At 36.4% G+C, this 21478-nt stretch overlaps 1 protein-coding gene across 4 annotated transcripts in view; it reads right to left on the bottom strand.

Annotated features, from left to right (window-relative positions):
- The window catches only part of DNAH7 (dynein axonemal heavy chain 7), a 225785-nt gene that overhangs the window by 50951 nt on the left and 153356 nt on the right, over positions 1-21478 (bottom strand). For 3 of the 4 annotated variants that reach the window (XM_068544746.1, XM_068544747.1, XM_068544749.1), the window contains 4 exons: positions 19500-19654; positions 8670-8860; positions 4857-4990; positions 3784-4119 (listed from right to left, as the gene is read on the bottom strand). In XM_068544746.1, coding sequence (XP_068400847.1) covers positions 3784-4119; positions 4857-4990; positions 8670-8860; positions 19500-19654 — 816 coding nt within the window. Of the gene's footprint in view, positions 1-2766; positions 2891-3783; positions 4120-4856; positions 4991-8669; positions 8861-19499; positions 19655-21478 lie in introns of all 4 variants that reach the window. The other variant, XM_068544750.1, reaches the window with a different exon arrangement.

The raw sequence follows: 21478 nt of genomic DNA, 5'->3' as shown, positions 1-21478 counted from the left end.
CGGGTTACCTGATGTTTTTTTTGTTTTTTTTCCCCCAGCTTTATTGAGGTACGATTGACAAGTAAAAGTTGTACATATTTAACAGGTTATCTGATGTCTATCAATGATTGACAAAAAATGATTTCTCTGAGAACTCTACCTTTAATTTCTGAATGACAGCTAGCTTCTTACTATTTACTAAAAAAGGAAGATTAAGTAGGACTCCTAAAAGAGTCTCCCTTGCTGTAGCCACTTTGGAATTCTGTTTGGCAATATTTATTAATGATATTTTTTGAAATTAATTTATTTTCTTTTTTTTTTTTGGCTGCGTTGGGTCTTCGTTGCTGCACGCAGGCTTTTTTCTAGTTGCGGCGAGCGGGGGCTACTCTTCGTGGCGGTGTGCAGGCTTCTTGTGGTGGCTTCTCTTGTTGCAGAGCACAGGCTCTAGGCGCGTGGGCTTCAGTAGTTGTGGCTCACGGGCTCTAGAGTGCAGGCTCAGTAGTTGTGGCTCACGGGCTTAGTTGCTCCGCGGCATGTGGGATCTTCCTGGACCAGGGCTCAAACCCGTGTCCCCTGCATTGGCAGGCGGATTCTTAGCCACTGTGCCACCAGGGAAGCCTGGCGATATTTATTAAAATGGAACATATGCATACCCGGTGACCATCAATTGTGTTCCTGGATACATACCTACCATACATGTGTACATACAATATCCACGTACAAGAGTGTACAAGACAGCAAAAATTCATAATAGCCCTAAACTGGAAGCCACCCAAATGTCCTCAACAGTAGAGTGAATGAATAATTTGTGGTATAGTGAAAGGACAAATAAAAATAAGAGGTTTACTTTTTTTATACTGAAAATGTTAGAGATTTCCCTCTCCTCCTTCTTCTTAGAGCATTTACGTTTGAAAATTTAAAATTATACGTACTTTCTCATCTCTTTGAAATGTGTATAAATTCTTGTGAAAACTAGGCAGGCTTTTTGTCAACTTTATGACCCAGGAATGTCCTTCTCAAAGACCTGAGAGCCATCTTCATGGGCACCTGGCTCCTCATTGCAAAACTACCTCCTGTCATAAAGATAAGACATTTGTTTTTCCTCTGGATGAAGCCAGTTTGCTAACTCAGTTGGTAAAGTCAGGAGAAGATTTCTGTCTTTGCAGTCTCTTAGTGGATTGCCGGTAGATGCGGATCACATTCTGGTTTAATAATTATTCCATAAAAAACTGTTTTCTTTCTCTACTACTTTGTGGAGAAAATTTCTGGATTGGGAGAAGATTTGCTTTTACACTTGCCCAACAATAATGAGCACAGGGAATGCGATTTAACAATGAAAGTGAATAAACCACTGCTTTGCACTGTGCAATACAATATAACTTTCACAATGTGAAGTGCAAGATGCCAGACAAAAAAGAGCACAGGCCATGCGATTCCATTTATATGACGTTCTAAAACAGGCAATGCTCATCTCTAGTGTTGAAAGTCAGGACAGTGATTACCTTGGGGGATGGGGTTATAGTGATTAGAAGGGGACACAGAGTGGTTTCTGGGCTATTGATAATGTTCGATGCCTTGACCTGGCTGCTAGTTACACAGGTGTGCTCACTTACGAAAATTTATCGAGCAAATACTTCTGGCTTCTGCATGTTTCTGTACGAATATTAATAACTTCAATCAAAGTTTTCAAATGCATTTTTTTCTATTTACTCTTTGGTCCCAGAATTATATTTTTAAGATCACTTTAGTCATAAATATGATTTTCATTGTTTCTACATTAAAGGATTTTAACTAAAAATAAAAAGGCACATTTTGTTTTCTGGATTTCAGTCAAATCTTACATCTGGGGAAAAGAATTTTATTTCCTATAAATCGTAAGGGGCTATATCATAGTTATGAAGAAGCAGATGTCATATTTGTGGCTGAGTCCTAATTGAATATAATGAGGTAATAAAGGAACCAATAACTATTTTTAAAGCATAAAATTGTCCTAATTTTTAAATCTTGTACACAAAATATGCCTTTAAGAGACAAAGCAAAGAAAGTTTCTTCCCTAGACTCTAGGACATACCTTGATTTTAAACTAATTAAAATGATAGCATTCTGGTGATCTTGTTGTTTGTTTGTTTTTTAAAAATAAATTTATTTAATATATTTATTTTTGGCTGTGTTGGGTCTTCATTGCTGTGTGCAGGCTTTCTCTAGTTGCGGCGTGCGGGCTTCTCATTGCGGTGGCTTCTCTTGTTGCGGAGCACGGGCTTTAGGCGAGCGGGCTCAGTAGTTGTGGCTCCCAGGCTCTAGAGCACAAGCTCAGTAGTTGTGGCGCACGGGCTTAGTTGCTCTGCGGCATGTGGGATCTTCCCGGACCAGGGCTCGAACCCATGTCCCCTGCACTGGCAGGCGATTCTTGACCACTGCGCCACCAGGGAAGCCCAGTGATCTTGTTTTAACCAAGGTAGAAATTAAGAACTGCAGTGCAAAGCAGAACATCATGTCCTATGTTGCTCCATGTGATTAGCTCTGTGATAAGTTCTAGGTTCTAGGAATATTAAAAAAAAAAAAAATCCTCGCCTCAGGGAATTCAGGATCTAGTGTGAAAACCAGGCATGCATGTTCAAGTCAATAATGCAAAGGGCTGGGAACTTTTCTAAGAAAGGTCACTTAAATTTTTGTTTTCTGTATTCAGTAATCCTTGCTAACCTTGAAAATGTCAGATACTGGAAGAAATAGAGAAATAAACTAAACATTTTCAAATATCATAATATAAAAAGAAACTTTAAACTCTACCGTCATGCATTCCTTCTGTAAAGATACCCTCTTCTTCCCTTTCTTTTCTTTCTCATGGGCAGACATTTGAAAAATTGTTAAGCCAAGTGTCAATCCTACAGCTTCATTAGTCTCATATACAGGCCTGTAAAATAATGAATGACACTAACCAAAAATTGCTCAGTCTAAGAACATTTAAAATTTAGCCAAATTCTACCATGATAAATGAAGGAATTCAATTTAGATTTCAAGAGATGAGCATTTTGGATTTCTAAAAGATAATTCTTAACTGTGGGTGATAAGCAGTAAATCGAGCTTCTTTTGTGGGTATGAACAGTTAGGAAACTGAAATATCTTGCTTCGTATTGATTGATAAAGTTATAAAGGGTGAAGCTTGCAATTATTTGTTCGAGAAGTAATTTAATGTTAGACTCTATTAAAAACATGTTTTAATACCAACTAAAATTTATCTCACTGACAACAAATAAAATGAAATTTTATTCTCTCAGAGACTTACTATTAAATAGGTCTCAGTTCCATTACTTACTGCAATAGCCAACAGTAAAATAAGGTATTTTATATAAATAAGAATAACACAATCACAAGATTATTTTTCAAAAACCCTGTTATCTGACAAATTTTATACATGTGTATATCAAAATGTGAATATGTAACTTTTGGAATGCAAGCTTACAGAGGGTAAGAGTCATATCTTTCAGGGGGACTACCTCCTCTTTCCACACCTCCCATCATAAATAACTTTTGCAAATGATAAACAGAAGTAAATGTTTCCTCTTTTTAGAATTACATTATAATGCCATTATCTATTTAAACAAAGTCCTGGCAGACTGAATTTGGTCACATCTGTTCAATTTATAACCCTCAGATTTATTTCTGGTACAATTATTAATCAAGTTCACTCTAGCTATGTGGCTGTAAGGTGCACACCACTCTGAAACAACAATGAAGGCCACCGATTACTATTTATTTCTCATGCATTAGCTACTATTACTATTAATTAATATTGTTTTTACGTACCTTTTTGACAAAATTTCTGATTTCTCTGAATTTTCAATAGACAGGATGAAAAGGTTAATAAACCAGGTCAGTGAGTATTGGTACATGGGCTCGATGTTAGCTAAATCAGCAATAGAAAAAAACAGGATGGAGGAATGAATGGCAATAGGTCGATAGCCCATGCGGGTGGCATCAATCTTTTTCTCTGTCTCTTCCGCTACTTCCTGCTTTTGAGAAATCTCATTAGCCAAAGCCTTGGAGGAAGATAATATCTTAATGGCAGTTTCATCTTCTAATATATTGCCTTCCGAAGATGAAAGAACTTCTAAAATCTTGTCTTCTATTTCTTTTAACTGCCTGGAATAAAACAATTTTCTTAGAAGAAGAAGACATCATTAAAAGTCACTTCACGTATATGTTCTTTCATAAGAAACAAAGAGCTTGTAACCTTAAGAAATGCATCACATTGTGACAAATATCCGTAACGGTGATGCTGTATAATTAATTTCTTATCTTGCAAAATGTCAAAAAGACAGGCCTTTCTGCTCCACTTCTCTTTCTAATGATCATTTATGTGGTAACTAGAGAGAGATATGGTAAGCCCATCTACTCTGCCATTAAGAATCTCAGCCCCCAATGAATGGAAAGTATCACTCCATTTATTTTCTGAAATTTTTCATGACTTCTAGAGCATTACCCTTTTTACCGATGATATAGATATTACAAGCAGAAAATGGAGTGCAACATATTCATTCAGACTATGCTCCAGTGAAAACAGGTAACCTCAGCTACATAATGAATACTAAAACTTTTGTGCTAAAACTTTGTTGAATAGTTGAAAATATATTGCTTTGACTTGTGGCAGGCCTCTGAATTCTTCCAATGCCTAAGAACTTGTATGTAAAAATATACTCTGCAATGCAATTTTCCAAATTAACATAGAGACTCTGTAATACCATATATTTTCCACTTAAGTCTTTCCATTCAATGCACCTACTAAACCTAACAAAGTAGATCTTTAAAATGTACTTAATTGATTCTAAGTGATCTTGAAACAAGTAAGAATAATTCTGTGTTTTAATAACATTTAAAACCTTTTGTTTTCAGCTCCTTGTAATATCAAGGCTTGCTTTTCTTCTTCAAGGTCTGGCCTTTCTCGTGCCACCACAATTCCCAAAAGCTGATCCTGCATTCCCTCAGAAGTGATCATGAAGTTTAATAGTGTCACCTATAAATGAAAGAGTACCCAACAATTACATCACTATTTCTGTTGAGAAAGCCTCAACAGAGAAAGCCTCTGCTTATACACTTCAAATTCTGATCTTAAAACTGACTCTATTTACCATGGCAGTATATGTGAAAGTGGAATTTGTAGAGACTGTGATTAAGGGTATAGGCAAACTGGACTGTTGGATTAAAAACCCACTGAAGTTTCTCATGGTCATAAATGTAATACTTCAGAGGGTTTTGTTTGGTGATCAATTTATTCTTATTTCAAATTGGTCCAATTTCTGACTACCTTTTAATCCCCAAATCAATTAGAATCAGGCTGGAGGCCATCCTTCATATTGGCTGGACTAGCTGATTTATGTTTTAAGGATCCCAGTGGTGTCAAAAAGCAAAGGAGATCTTACAAAGACATAAGAGAAAAAAGAACAATTACTTGTCATAAGTATATATGGTATTCACAATATGACAATCATATTACATATTATAATGATATATACTATAATATCATATTACAACATAGCATATATTACATTGTATTATATCATCATATTAAAATATGATACTCAGCCACTACTATGAACTAAGGAATATACAGTTCAACAGTGTCCATCAAGATGCAGTCTGCTAATGCTGCTTCATCCCGGTACCTAACGGCTCTTACAGGCAGGTCTCACTCTGTTGCCCACAACTTAAAATACCTCCTTTCCTGAGTCTTTCCCATAAGTGGGAAAGTAATCATGCTTAGGTTTCTCTTTTTAAAAAGCAAAAAACAAATCATCCACACAATCCCTTTCAGCTACTGAACGATCTCTCTTTGTGCCTTCATAACTATATAACTGAAAATGTTACTTGTATATGCTTCCTGTCTCTGCCTTATTTCATTCCTCAGCCCTCTACAATCTGCTCTCACTCCTGCCTCTGCATACCCATCAATACACACAGCAATAAACTGCAGAAACTTTCTGGCTCTGGTCACCAATGAAGCCATAAGCCGATGAACACTCGACCTTGGCTTAAGCTGACCTCCCCCGCCCCCCTGCTTTTTTAAGCCTCTATTTTGCAGTCTGCCTGCCCTCACGTCTTGAATTAAGGTCTGCACCTATGTCCTGAGTGTCACTTCCCATTCCTCCCTTTCACGTGCCTTTCATTGTAGCTAAGCTGAACTGATTGTGAAATCTCAGACACACACTATGAAACATCTGCACGTGCTTCAGCCCTGACTGAGGAATGGGAGGACTTGGGTCTCCCCACCTTCCCTGGTAAGAGAATATTTCCTCTTCGTGAACAGAGTAACTTTCTTTTTGTGAGAAATTTCCTACCTGTGATCAGGAAGCGTGAAACAGCTCTTTGCTGTACCCTTGTGAAGGCAATACCCTCCTCTGGCCAAACCCAGGCACCCTCTCCATGGAGGTGTCCTCGGGTTAAACCTTTCCCCCTGGCTTGCCCCATGGCGGGCCTTGGATGCCACTAAATGTAGATTCCATGGGCATAATCATAAATTTATATGGAATAATAAGCAACAATTCTTGAAACTGAGCAATTAAAAATGATTCAATGTTGTTATGCAATTCTCTACTGCTCTGGCATTTATTCTTGGAAAAATTATCATTAATGTTTTCAAGACATTTTTCCTGTTGGCATGAGAAACCAAGTGCACAGGTTACACTTGCTTTACTCTCCAAACCATCGTCACAGTGCTTAGGGAAATGTATGTTTTACAACTTTTACCTCAGGCACAAAGAGGTATTCATTCATATTCCATTAATGTTAGATGTTTTGAGATCAAGATTTTGCAAGTCTAGCCATTTGCTCACAAATAAACATTTAAAATCATACAAATATGATTTCATAATTTTATTTTCATTTAGATTCAAAAGACCTATAGCAGCACAATACCATCCCTTGGGTACTTTTGAAAGCAAAAGGTACATAAAAGATCCTAAAAATAAGATCAAGAGGCAGAATTTTAATTTGTAAATGAAAGCAAGTAACCGCCTCACTATGTTTTCTAATCCCTGTTTAATCAATCCCAGCAATTAAAAATAATGAAGCAATAAGACGCTCTAGGGATCTGAAGGATTTCAATACTGAATCATAAAATAGTTTCCTCTCCACAGTGGTTTATGACTTCTACTATAACTAGTTATTAGTGTACATAAATTATTATTTATGTTATTTGTGATATTTTCATAAATTTTAATGAAAAGTAAAAAAGGTTTTCCATGCGATTTATTAAAAATTTTTTTTGGTAATGCAGCGTTGGGATTTATTTTCTTTTATATGTCATTCTTTTTCACATATATTTAAAAGTTAAATAATGGTTCTAATAGTTAACTCTCATAACACTATTGCTGGGCCTTATTGCAAGCATTTTACATAGATTATTTAGTCTTCACATCACTCTATGAGATAGACGTTTATTATTCCCATTTTATAGACTAGGGAACTGAGGCACAGAGAGGTTAAATAACATGGCCAAAGTCACACTGGCAAGTGACAGAGCTGGGATTTGAACCAAGGGAGTCTGGTTCCAGAATCCATGCTCTTAACTACTAGCAGATACTGCCTCTCCTAATAGGTGAATACATGACCCAATTTTTAGGTGTTTATAAAACATGTTTATTTTAATTAACTGAAAACAGTGGCTAAGAATGTTCATATTTTAACACTGTGTCTTTCAAACTAAGCTCAAGGGTCACCCCACCTTCCCCCAGTCTTCCTGACTTCCCTAAAGGTCCAGTCTAAAGTGTGTCCCCTATGTCTTCTGTCCCTCTATGTCTTCCTAGTCATAAATACTGTCACTTGACATACAGCTTATTTACAGTGTAAGCCTCTTGAGAGCAGGGACCATGAGTATTCACCTTGGAGGGCATGAATTATGTCATCTTAGTGCCTCCTCTGGCTCTACAGAGAGACGCCCATGTTAATTTAAGTATTTCTAATAAAGGACAGCATTTGGACCCTCTGGATAAATCTTGCCTCTATATGTTTCTTTCAAAATCTGAATATTTCTTAATGTTCCCTCCTCCTAGCTTCTATAAATGAAAACTATCCTTCCCTTCCTCATTCGCTCATTCTACAAACATTTATCAAACATTTATCAAGTGCCAACCAGGGCTAAGAATTGGGAATAAAAAATGGACTAACCTCCAGAAGCTTGGTTACAGATCAATGTCTCAAGTCATTTTAGTCACTGACTATAACTTTGAACTAACTTTACTTTTTAAAGGAATTTTTAGTATTTTAAAAGAACGAGTGATCTAAAACAGTTCCTTTAAATAACTATATAAAATCAGATAGCAGCAACCTTATTCTGAGAAAGAAGAATGGCGTTCTGTTCCTGAATTCCCATTCTAAGAATTAGCATATTATCATTTATTACAAAGGAAAAATGTGCATATATGTCATCTATTTTTAACAATGAAAAATCTAAGAATAATATCAATTGCAGAAATTAGATTCTCATGGTCTTTTTTCACTGCATACTGAAGGCTCCTTTATTACTTGCATGCACATACAAAAGCAACATTTGGAAATTATTATAGCAATTTCAGGAAATGCCAAACAAGGACAAAATCCATTTTACTTAGGAAGACCTGTTTTTCTTATGGCTCAGGAGGAAAATACAGCCATTAATTGCAAAATCTGGTAAAGAAACATTTATTTTAGATACTGGCCTTTACTGAAGTTTCAGGAAGATAATGAGGATTTCTTAGCTTGGTAGTAATATAGAAGCGGAAGTCTGGAGAATACTCAATGGTAGAGTCCCCAAGTCGGATGCAGGTACTCCCACCCTGCTTAAAGGTCTGTTTTAGTAGAAGAGGTTCCAGGATTGGATCTAGTTCTTCTCCAACATTTTCTAGCAACACTGGAATAAAGTCAGAAAAATATTTCATGTTATTTTAAATATTGACTGTAAACCTTCAACCCTCCAAATTCTTTCAGCCTTCTAAATTGCTGCTGTTTCTAGTTACGCATAAAACTATTTTTGTCTTCTGAGTATAAAGAAATGATGCCATACCATCATTAAAAATTCCACAAATGACAAATGCCAGAGAGAGTGTGGAGAAAAGGGAACCCTTCTTGTAAATTGGTGCTGCAGCCACTATGGAGAACAGTATGGAGGTTTCTCAAAAAACTAAAACTAGAGTTGCCATATGATCCTGCAATCCCACTCCTGGGCATATATCCAGAGAAAACTCTTAATTTGGAAAGACACATGCACCCCATTGTTCATTGCAGCACTATTTACAATAGCCAAGACATGGAAACAACCTAAATTGTCCATCAGCGGATGAATGGATAAAGATGTGGTACATATACACAATGAAATACTACTCAGCCATAAAAAGTGAAATGCCATTTGCAGCAACATGGGTGGACCTAGAGATTATCACACTAAGTGAAAGTCAGAAAGACAAATACCATATGATATCACTTATATGTGGAATCGAAAATATGACACAAATGAACTTATCCACGAAACAGAAACAGACTCACAGACATAGAGAACAATGGGGAGGTGGGGAGGGGGGAGGGATGGAGTGGGAGTTTGGGATTAGCAGATGCAAACTATTATATAGAATGGATAAACAACAAGGTCCTACTGCATAGCACAGGGAACTATATTCAATATCCTGTGATAAACCATAATGGAAAAGAACGTGAAAAAGAATGTGTGTATAGATATATATCTGAATCACCTGGCTGTACAGTAGAAATTAACACAACCTTGTAAATCAACCATACTTCAATAAAATAAATAAATAAAATAAAATGGGTAATTGCCAAAAGAAATAATTTTAAAAAGAAATGATGCCATAAAAATAAGTGGGTGTATGTGGAAAGGGCTTCATTGGTGGGGTTATCTGGTCATCCTGCCTGCTTCCATAGTTTTAGTCAGAGTGCCACTCAGGACTCCCCCGATCTGGGATTCACTATATGCCCAAGTATGATGGCAGCGAGGTATAAGACACCAGAGAAAAAGCATATCTAGTTGTAGTTATTTAAACGGTTACTATATTTTTCAATTACAAAAGTAACTCACACTTATTGTAGAACATGTGGAAAATACAGAGAAAAAATAAAGGAATGTTAAATTAATTAAACAAGGAGGCCATTAGACTGAGACGGCTGTAAGGTGTGGTAGCTTACATAAGTAAACCAAAATTTAAGCCTGTAAATGCCTCAAGGTTATGAAATCAAAACTCGAAGGACAACCAATCACAAGCAGCCAAATAGGCTTTAAACTGCAGTCAATCAAATAGTTTCCTTTCTTTGCTTCCTTACTTTTTCTGTACAGTATACGTCTTTCCCCAGCTCCTGTTGGAGGGACGCTCCTTATCACTTTTGGTTTGGCACCTCCTGGTTTAAATGGATTTTTGCTCAAACTCTCAAAATTTTTGATATGCCTCACTTTACCTTTCAACAGATGAAACTGAAAAACAACCTCTAGTCATATTTTCTTAATCTTTCCCTCCCCAAAATATTTTACATAATTTATTCATAACATATATAACTTGATAGAAAAATGACATAAAACTACATATGAATTTAAATATTTTTCTTTTCAGTATTTTTGATTTATCTTTTTCTATACACAGTTGAGACTAAACAATATATCTAATTTCATATCCTAATTATTTTGCTTGACATTATAGCATAAATATTTTCCCATGTTACTAAAAAAAACAATAAACATGCTTTTAATTACTGCATAATAGTCTATAATATTAATGTTCTCTCATTTTTAACCAATACTCCATTATTAGATATTTGGATTGTTTCCTGTTCTCAAGATTATAGGTAGCACTGCCTACAACAACTTTGTGTTATACAGTATTTTCTTATGAAAGCATTCTAGAAAGGGAATCCCAGATCAAAGATCAGTGACATTGCTAAGGTACTTGATACATTTGCCAAATTGAAGTCTTACATTTTGGTGTTTGGGGTGCTACCATAGCCAAACTCGAATCATGGCATTTTGTAGGAGTCCTTCGAGGGACGGGATGTGCACTCTGGATGGGAAAGCAGCAGCTCAGGGCATTGGGATGACAGGTATTTGGATCTCTGTTGCAGCACTTCTTCCCACAGGTTACTCCTGGCTAAATAAAGTCCTAAAATTGTCTTGTCAATTTCCTTCGCTGCTGAGACTTTAACAGAAACAGGTATGTCAGATGATTTTTAAATTCATTATAATTTTCTGCTTGAATAAAATGATTATTTTTCATGGGTAAATAATATGAGTGCATGATAGTATATTAAATACATTAATCTATTATTTAGATTGTTCCCATTTTTCCAACTGTTAATACTGCAGTGAACATCTTTTTGAATAGACCCCTGTGTTCATCTCTGATCACTTAACCAGGCTGGAGTCCTAGAAGTGCAATTAATGGTCAACAGTTACAAACATTTTAAAGGTTTTTTATATTGCCAAATTACTTTCCTGAAAGGCTGTAGAGGTTTCAGAGTTGCAATAAGCACTCACTCTGCTGTTTTTAAACCTGTTTTTATATAATATCACTGTACTTACGAACACTAGGCATCATGTTGGCATTTTATTTTGTCATTATCCTCACAACTTTAAAAAGCATCAGGGGACTTTCCTGGTGGCGCAGTGGTTAAGATTCCACCTGCCAATGCAGGGGACACGGGTTTGAGCCCTGGTCCGAGAAGATCCCACATGCCGCGAAGCAACTAAGCCCGTGCGCCACAACTACTGAGGCTGTGCTCTAGAGCCTGCAAGCCACAGCTACTGAGCCCGTGTGCCACAGCTACCGAAGCCCGCGCACCTAGAGCCCGTGCTCCGCAACAAGAGAAGCCACTGCAGTGAGAAGCCTGTGCACAGCAATGAAGGGTAGACCCCGCTCTCCGCAACTAGTGAAAGCCCGCATGTAGCAACGAAGACCCAACACAGCCAAAAATAAACAAATTAATTAATTAATTAATTTTTAAAAACTATCAAATATTATTACCCCAGTTTTACAGATGAGGAAACTGAAGCCAGGCGACTGTAGTAAAATTTTCAGTTAAATCATCTCGTGAATGACAAAGCAGGAACTTGAACTAAGCAATCTGGCTCCTTACACAGCTCTCTTAACCACTGTGTGATACTGCCAGCATTAAATACTATAGTCATGACTTTTACAATTTGATAGGTAAAAAATATTGTTAAAATTTGTATTTTGGGCTTGATGTTTTAGGTGCTCTTTGGCTAATTATACTTTTTCTTCTAGAAACTGTATGCTAAAATATTTGCCCATTTTCTTATCGTGGGGTATGTTTTCACCATTAGGTTCAGCGGCAAATGATTAAAAAACCCCAAATAATAGTGACACGAACAAGAAGGAATTTATATCTCATGTGAAGAGGAGCCTGAGGTAATCTGTCCAAGACTGGAAGGACAGTGTGTCTAAACTGTCAGAGATCCAAGTTCCTGCCATCTTGCTGATTCACCAGTTTTGGCATACAGCTTTATCTCTTTGGCCAAAATAGCCTTTCAGAGAACATGCACATTGCAGCCATCAGGAAAAAAAAAAAGAAGAAACAGAAAAGGAAGAAGTATCTTTTAAGGATATTTTCTGGGGATCACAAATGGCACTTCCACTTACATCCTGATGGCCAGACCACAGTCACATGATGACAGAAGTTAGGAAATTTATTCCTTTACTCTGAATGCAATGTGCCCAGGTAAACACAGGGGGTGCTAATAGTAAGGAGGTGAGAACGGTTATTAGGGAACAATGGGCACCAACTGTCACAATGTGCTAGTTTTTTAAACTTTATTTGTATTTTTTAATATTGTTGATATTCTCTCTTAAGTTTCTTTTATATAATGTTTCTTGGATTAAATTATAAATTTGTAGAGTCAAATCTATTATTCTTTTCCTTTTGTATCTTTTTCCATTGTGTATTTTCTTAGAAAGTTCTTTCCCATCAAAGACAACTTATTCCCCTACGTTTTCTTTTAGCATTTATGTCTTCTCTTTTTTTCTTTCATATTTAACTCTTTAATTCATCTGGAGCACATTTTGGTGTAAGAAGAGACTATGACTTGATATGTTTTTCCACAAAACCAATTTTTGCAGCACCATTTGCTGAATGACCTATCATTTTCCGTTGTTTTATAACGCTTACCTTCTAATGCATTAAAGGCTTACATGTATCAATATTAGAGTTTATTCCAGAACAGTTAATTCCAAATTTACTCTTCTTCTGAATTTTTATTGCCTCTGTACTTTCTTCTAGGTTAACCTTAGAAATAATAACTAGTATTATTTCTAAAATGTTTATTTCTGAAAGTGTTGATGTCTTCACAACATTTAGTTTTCCTATCAGTAAAAAACTGATGTCTTACTCAAGTCTTCTTTTTTTGTGTGTGTGAAATTTTCTCATTTTTTTTCACTATGCCTTGTTAAAGTTGTTCTAAGTTTTTGTTTCAGATAGCTTTTCAGTTAATTCTTTTTGGTTTTCTAGATGAAATATATTATCTACAAATATGATAATATTGTTTCCTCTTTCCAAATATTATAGCACCCTCATTGAAAAGAACTTTCCTAATAATGTTAAACAATAATAGTGATAATAGATATCAATTTCTCATTTTTATTTTTAAATGATCAGACTTTTAAAATCTATTAATTTGCTAGAGTGTTATGGACTGAAATTCTGTTCATGAAATATTATAACATCTAAGTTTTGCTTAATTGCCTCAACTTTTATTAACAATTTCTGCATAAAATCTAAAATTTAAATTATTCTTTACTAAAAAATATTATACAATTTCATCCCTTACTCTCCCTAAATTGTTTTAGTTTCACAAGGAATTAAGAATGTCTACATTAACATGTATAAATGTCTTTTTTCAAAGCTAAAATATACACTATAAAACTTAAGTATTACAGACTTGATTCTTTTCCCCAAAAGTGAAAATTTATTTCCTCACCAGTAGAATAAAGTCTTAAGCCTGTTAGGAAAGATTTCTATAGCGTCCAGAGTTCAAAGAAATATGTTCTCAGCATTGAATATTTACTCTATTATAAGCCTCACTGGAAAAGCAAAAGTATTCTAAGCTTGAAAACAGAAAAAAACAAAGACAAAAACCCCCAAAATCCATATATACATGAATTACCCAGAATGCTCTCAATTTATTGACCCTAACTTTTGATTTCTTTCACTTTTAATTAAATCAAAGTATGTTTCATGTTAAAATACAGGAGAAAATTTATGAGACAGGCTTCTCTTCATATTTCTATCATCAAAGTTAACAATATTCTGGTTTATGTAAAAACCTCCTTTCCCATTCCCAAAAGCCAGCCCATCACAGTATTTGCAAACCTTGTGGAAAGCCAAGACTGGGAATCCAAACACATGGCTGCTAATGTCTTTGAGTAAGGCAGATCATCTTGCTCAAAGCAGTTGTTCTTAGCAACAAAGAGAACCAAGTATTCTTTTCATATTTCTTTTGCATTTAGGATATTAACTGACATCAGTTTTTAAATTATGAATTATCTACATTATCCTATGTTAGACTTCAAATTAATAGGAAAAAATCTGCATAGTATGTTCAGCTGTGCAGCATATTGTATTCAAAGCAGATTAATCAATTACTGGGTACCCTCAAAGAGCTGGAGTTGAGAAACATTTATGTACACAATAGTAGGGCAACCATAGAAATCTGTAAAAGCTTCAGCGTTGGCACTTCATTGGAGAGGTTAAGAGAGATGTCACAGAAAAAGGTGTTTGAGCCTCATCTTAAAAAGGTGTTTGAAAATTAAAGTAATTCACCAAATGGATGGAAGAGCACAGACGAAAGCTAAGAGATGAGAAACAGCCCCATGTTGTTATATGTACTGCCTGCCCCCGTGTACCCTGTACTCCCATCTAATCCTCACCCCACGTGTAATCTCTGTCTCTCTCTTTAAACCAATAAGCTCCAAGACAGCAGAGATCAAGTCTGTCTGTGCGTGCTCTGTTTTCAGTGGCACATGCTACTTGCAAAATAAATATTTGTTACGTGAATGAATAATGAAAAAAGAAATGAGCAAATGAAAGAAACATTGAGCCAGAAGTAGTTTTGCCTCCCTGTTACGTTATATGCAAGGGGGGAAGAAAAGAAAGTGCTAGGAGATAAGATAAAAATAAGTAAGGCTCAGATAATGCTAGGTTTTGCTCTAAATGCAAAGAATTTTTTTCATAGAGTTAATGGAAAGCCATTAAAAGCTCCTCTATACAAGTTGATTTCTTTTTAAAAATTAAAAAAATATTCTTTTATTCTTCCAGTTTTATTTAGGTGTGAACAAATTGCCTTATCAGCAATATTAACATGAATAACATCCTAGGCACACCTTATCCACTGGTGTAGCTAATACAGATATACCTCTGTTTTCTAGAACATTGGCTTTCAAACATGTTTTTTAAGCAGCAGGAGACTTTTTTTTCACAGAGGATTTTATCTTAAAACTCAGTATAAGCAACAAAAAAAGGGAGGCCTGCTCTGGTTGAAGCAGAGGCAGGTGGGTGAATCCAAAACCTCTGCCTTCTCTACCCAGGCTGCCTGCGAGGGATGAGAGATCAGAAGGCAGTGTCCTGGAATAGGTCAAAATCTTAAGAGAACTTCTTAAATGGAAGAGTCTTTAACTGCTTATGTTTTAAAACTGTAACAGTAGCTGATTCTTTTACTTGAAGGTTAAATATAAAAATAGTTACAAAATCTGCCACCTGTTTCTCTTTCTATCATAGATTTAAAACTTTTCACTTCTCTCTGATGATTAATGTTAGAAGGCATTGTGAATTATCATTATCCATTTTTAAAGTTATTTCATTCCAAAAAGTAGGTTAAAGCAACTGTGAGTGACACAGTAAACAATGAACAAAGGCAGAAGATGTGGGGACTAGTTTTAAGACTCCCCTTAACTAGAGACACAGTCTTAGTTAAGCCACGTAACTAACATTCTCTGTCACCTTACCTTGTTAATAAAATGTAGTGGTTATTTAGAATTGCTATTGGATTTCAGATTTTTATGGCCACAACTCCAAGTAAGAAATACATTTTAAATCTTTATCAAGTACACACATATGCATAAAACTTCTAAAATTTCATGAAATAATGCTTACCTTTACTCGATGCTATGCAGCTTTATATGTTCTATTCCATTGCATTTCATTTAAAAACGCTGGTCATGACCCACTATGTGGGTTCTCTCTCCCACAGTTGTGACCCATAGTTTGAAAAACACTGGACAGATTGTATGGCCCTTTCCTCTCTAAAATGATGCAATACTAACATCAATATATGTGACTGTGATCATAGAGATCTTCAAAATGTCAAGCACATGGTAGATGCTCAATTATTACTTGTTTTTACTGTGTCAAGGAAATTCTTTGAATACTTAAGTTAAATTAAGTAATTTTAATTGAAGTATTTAAGGTACCAATCCCTTCAAGAAATTTTCCCTTATGTAAAACAGTATGGAGGTTCCTTAAAAAACTAAATATAGAACTACCATACCAACAGAAATCCCACTCCTGGGCATATATCTGGAAAAACCATATTTCGAAAAGGTATATGCACCCCAATGTTCATTGCAGCAGTATTTATAATAGCCAAGACATGGCAGTGACCTAAATGTCTATCAACAGAGGAAGAGATCAAGATGATGTGGTACATATATAAAATGGAATATTACTCAGCCATAATAAAGAATGAAATAATGCCATTTGCAGCAATATGGATACCTAGAGATTATCATGCCAAGTGAAGTAAGTCAAACAGAGAAAGACAAATATCATATGATATCACTTATACATGTAATCTAAAAAAAAATGATACAAATGAACTTTTTTACAAAACAGAAACAGACTCACAGACATACAAAACAACCTTATGGTTACCAAAGGGGAAATGTGAGGGGAAGTGATAAATTCGGAGACTGGGATTAATATATACACACTACTATATATAAAATAGATAACTAACTGTATAGCACAGGGAACTCTACTCAATATTCTGTAATAACCTGTATGGGAAGAGAATCAGAAAAAGAATGGATGTATATATACGTATAACTGATTCACTTTGCTGTACACCTGACACTAACACAACATTGTAAATCAACTATACATCAATAAAAAATAAAAAAATAAATCTTCCCTGATTGCTCTAAATATTCATAGCTTACCATCTGTGAATTTCTTATTATACAAAATAATTATGTATGATTCTAATATAATTAAGAGATAATAAAAAAAAGAGATAATATAGGGCTTCCCTGGTGGTGCAGTGGTTGAGAGTCTGCCTGCCAATGCAGGGGACACGGGTTCGAGCTCTGGGCTGGGAGGATCCCACATGCCGCGGAGCAACTGGGCCCATGAGCCACAACTACTGAGCCTGTGCGTCTGGAGCCTGTGCTCCGCAACAAGAGAAGCCGCGATAGTGAGGGGCCCGTGCACCGCGATGAAGAGTGGCCCCCGCTTGCCGCAACTAGAGAAAGCCCACGCACAGAAACGAAGACCCAACACAGCCAAAATAAATAAATAAATTAATTAATTAAAAAAAAAAAAGAGATAATATACATAAACCACATAGTAAATCCCCAAACAAAAAATATAAATTGAGCTTATGAGACACTGTCGTAAGTACCCAAATTACAGTAACTCATTTCTTCCTCACACTATATGGTCAAAGTGTAAATGGGGAAACTGAGTCTCAGAAAGGTCACTGCAACCAAGTACTAAGTAACAGAGGCAGGTACTATAATTCCAGAAGTGCACAGTGGTCCTAACAAGGGTTAGTGAAGTATGTCCACTTTCTATTTTTATAACAGTTACATATATTGTCTGATCCTGCCCATTTAACAAGCAAGATATTTGATAGTAGAGATCAGGTTGTCCCTTTTTTGGTAACTCCATATCATTATACTATACTCCAAGAACACCAGTTGGATGAATGAAATACTACTTGTGTGTCTGTGTGTCCATATATATAAACACAACATTTTGTAGGTAGACAAAGATTTTTTTCATTTCATGCTCACCCAAACCAAGCCTAAAATTATAATTAATATTTTAAAGACTAACTCATTATTAATATGCAAAAATAAACTGTCTGTAAGTCTATTTGGTATATCTCTTTTTTTTTTTTTTAATTAATTAATTAATTTATTTATTTTTAGCTGTGTTGGGTCTTCGTTTCTGTGCGAGGGCTTTCTCTAGTTGTGGCAAGTGGGGGCCACTCTTCATCGCGGTGCGCGGGCCTTTCACTGTCGCGGCCTCTCTTGTTGTGGAGCACGGGCTCCAGACGCGCAGGCTCAGCAGCTGTGGCTCACGGGCCTAGTTGCTCCGCGGCATGTGGGATCCTCCCAGCCCAGGGCTCGAACCCGTGTCCCCCGCATTGGCGGGCAGATTCTCAACCACTGCGCCACCAGGGAAGCCCGGTATATCTCTTTTGATTCTTCCATGTAACACTCATTCTATTAGCAACTGGGATTTGCCAAACTTGTCCTGGGGCTAAATATATTGTCCTTTCATAATGTTGGCAATTTACTTGGTTAAGTAAATAGTCAAAATTTGATAGGTAACATGAATTCAAAATGTGACTAATAACCCCAACATACTCAAATCATAAGCATTTTGGCTTTTGTTTTGACAAATGTGACCTGTGCATAGAGCTTCACCGAAAAATTCTCGTCATGTTTTTAATCTCTCCATTGTAAACGGCAGATAATAGTCAGCCACGTAAAATGTGCACTCACTTCTCTGCCACTTTTGTAGGATAAGTCGAGAGAAGAACAAAGAGATAGTTGGACTAATATTGTGTTAAAATACTTTTAAGGGCTTCCCTGGTGGCGCAGTAGTTGAGAATCTGCCTGCCAATGCAGGGGACACGGGTTCGAGCCCTGGTCTGGGAAGATCCCACATGCCGTGGAGCAACTGGGCCCGTGAGCCACAACTACTGAGCCTGCGCGTCTGGAGCCTGTGCTCTGCAACAAGAGAGGCCGCGATAGTGAGAGGCCCACGCACCGCGATGAAGAGTGGCCCCCGCTTGCCACAACTAGAGAAAGCCCTCGCACAGAAACGAAGACCCAACACAGCCATAAATTTAAAAAATAAATAAATTAAATATAAACACTGGGTTCAATTTAAAAAAAAAATACTTTTGGCATATCAAGTGGCCCTTTTAATTGCAGAAGTGGAGCTATAATGAGAACTAAAGAATGGCAAACAACAGATAAAAATTAAAACAGCTAAATTAGAAGACGTATCCCAAATGAATCTTGAGACAAAGAAAGCATCCTAACCTGTTAGAACTATAATCTCTAAAGTTCGCACTTGATTCATTACCAATAAATAACGAAAGATATTAACAAAGTAATCATTTAAGATGAGTCTGACACAAATATCTTGAAAAGGGAAAAAAAAAAAAAAAAAAAGCCCTACATCATTTTGGGTTAATTGTGCCCTCTCCAGGCAATTCTGTAATGTATGCTTGTTATTCAAGTACATACCAGGGGTGCCAAACTGGATGCAATTTTCCAGAGTCCTGGCATAGTCAGGGTCACTTAATTTAATTAGGTGAAGACTATTGGTTTTTTCCATGTTCTTGATCCATTTATTAGCCTGACCTTGAGGATCTATCATCAGAGGCCACCTTCTTGCGTTCCTGAAAGGGAAAGAAAGACGATGCTGGTCAAGCCATGATCTGTCTCTATGCTATTTAAGAGGCATGCATCACTTTCTTACAGTTTATACTTTATATTATTATTTTACTTTTTAGCTTGTTTTGAGAAACTGTGTTCTTGAAGCAGAGACATTTAAATTGAGAAGGCTACTAGAACGGCAACTACAAAAGCCATCTGGCAAACTTAACACAAGTTCTTTTACTCCTTTTGGAAAATTACAATTCTCTAAGTGTTAAATTATATTTTTGAAAATGTTTGCTGCTCTCGCTAATTAAGTCACAATGATAACCATCAAGAGTACTAGAAATCAGGAAACTCCAGTTCTTCACTAGGCCCTGCCATGAATTACTTCTGTGGCCTTGGGCAAGCCACTTCATTTCCTCAACTTCTATCTGCTGTCATTTGCACAAGAGGGAAAGAGAAAGGATGGAGACATCACATCTCTATTTGAAATCTAGACCATTAAAGATACAGTGGTCTAAAAAAAATGGTGAGAAGCAAAATTTTATATCACCTAATCTTCATAATAGCCATCGATCCTTAAGTGTTAACACAATTGTTGACCCAGTAATTGTTTCAAACAGCTGTATATTTAATGTCACATATGTAGTTCACTACATACTTGTCTAGAGATTGCAAGCTTCTTACGAACACAAATATATTCTATGAAAGTCAGGGTTTTTGCACTATGAGAGAGCTCATACTTATTGCTTTATTCTCACTCACATCTCCCTTTTAGGATAAGAACAAGAGCAGTGAACCACCACAAGGCGCCCAGTTTACTGCCCAGGGTGTTGTTGGGTCACAAAGAGTTAACCAGTATCTGCCATCACGACATGGTATCCAACCACAGAGCTTTCTATCTGCTGTGAAATGTAATCAGCATTAAGATCACTGTTCTTTTTCTTTCTCTCAGAAGTTTCAGTAAACACAAGTCATAATTTTGGCCAGTTTCCTAAAGATACTGTCATACTCTTCCAAAAGTGAGCACAGCAAATTCATGCCAAGCATCAGAAGAACAGGAGGAGAAAATAAAAGGTGACTGGGGCCAAGAAAAAAAAAAAAAAAAAAAAAGCTGGGGATGAATCAGGATAATCTATTCGATTCCATCTCATTACAACACAAATTTAGTATTTCATTGGATCATTTGTACCAAATGGAAGGAACCCCAGTCCTCCAATATAAGCATTATCTAATGTATTAGTGAGCTTGGGCTGCCATAACAAACCGCCACAGACTGTCAAACAGCAGAAATTTGTCTTCTAACAATTCTGGAGACTGGAAGTTCAATAGCAAGGTGCTGGCAGGCAGAGGTCTCCCTCCTTGGCTTGCAGACAACACAGCCCTCTTGTTGTGCCCTCAAGTGGCCTTTGCTCTGTACGCACAACCCTGGTGCCTCTTCCTTTTCTTACAAGGACACCAGTCCTACTGGATGAGGGCTCTACCCTTATGACCTCATTTAACCTTAATTACCTCCTTGAGGCCTTGTCTCCAGATATAATCACACAGTGGGTTATATCTTCAACATATGATTTTGTAGGGGGTGGGGGGACAGAATTCATATTATAATATTAATTATATTTAGGAAGAAATGAGATGAAAAGAGTAGATGCAAACAACTAATAAAAAGGGAATCATATCCATAAGAAACTAAAGGGAGTAAGAGGGAAATTAGAAATAAAACTTATATGTAAAAGTTTCATTCTGTTACATTTTGGAAATATTTTTAAGGTTGGAGGATTATGTGAGCTTTAGACAGCATTTATGCTTCCCTAAAGAAACTGAAATGACTCACTCTTCTTTCT

This window comes from Eschrichtius robustus, chromosome 5 (genome assembly GCF_028021215.1).
Source record: "Eschrichtius robustus isolate mEscRob2 chromosome 5, mEscRob2.pri, whole genome shotgun sequence".
Classification (NCBI taxonomy): Eukaryota; Metazoa; Chordata; class Mammalia; order Artiodactyla; family Eschrichtiidae; genus Eschrichtius; species Eschrichtius robustus.
Note: the sequence above shows the minus strand (reverse complement) of the source record. Positions and strands in the feature narration are given on the sequence as shown.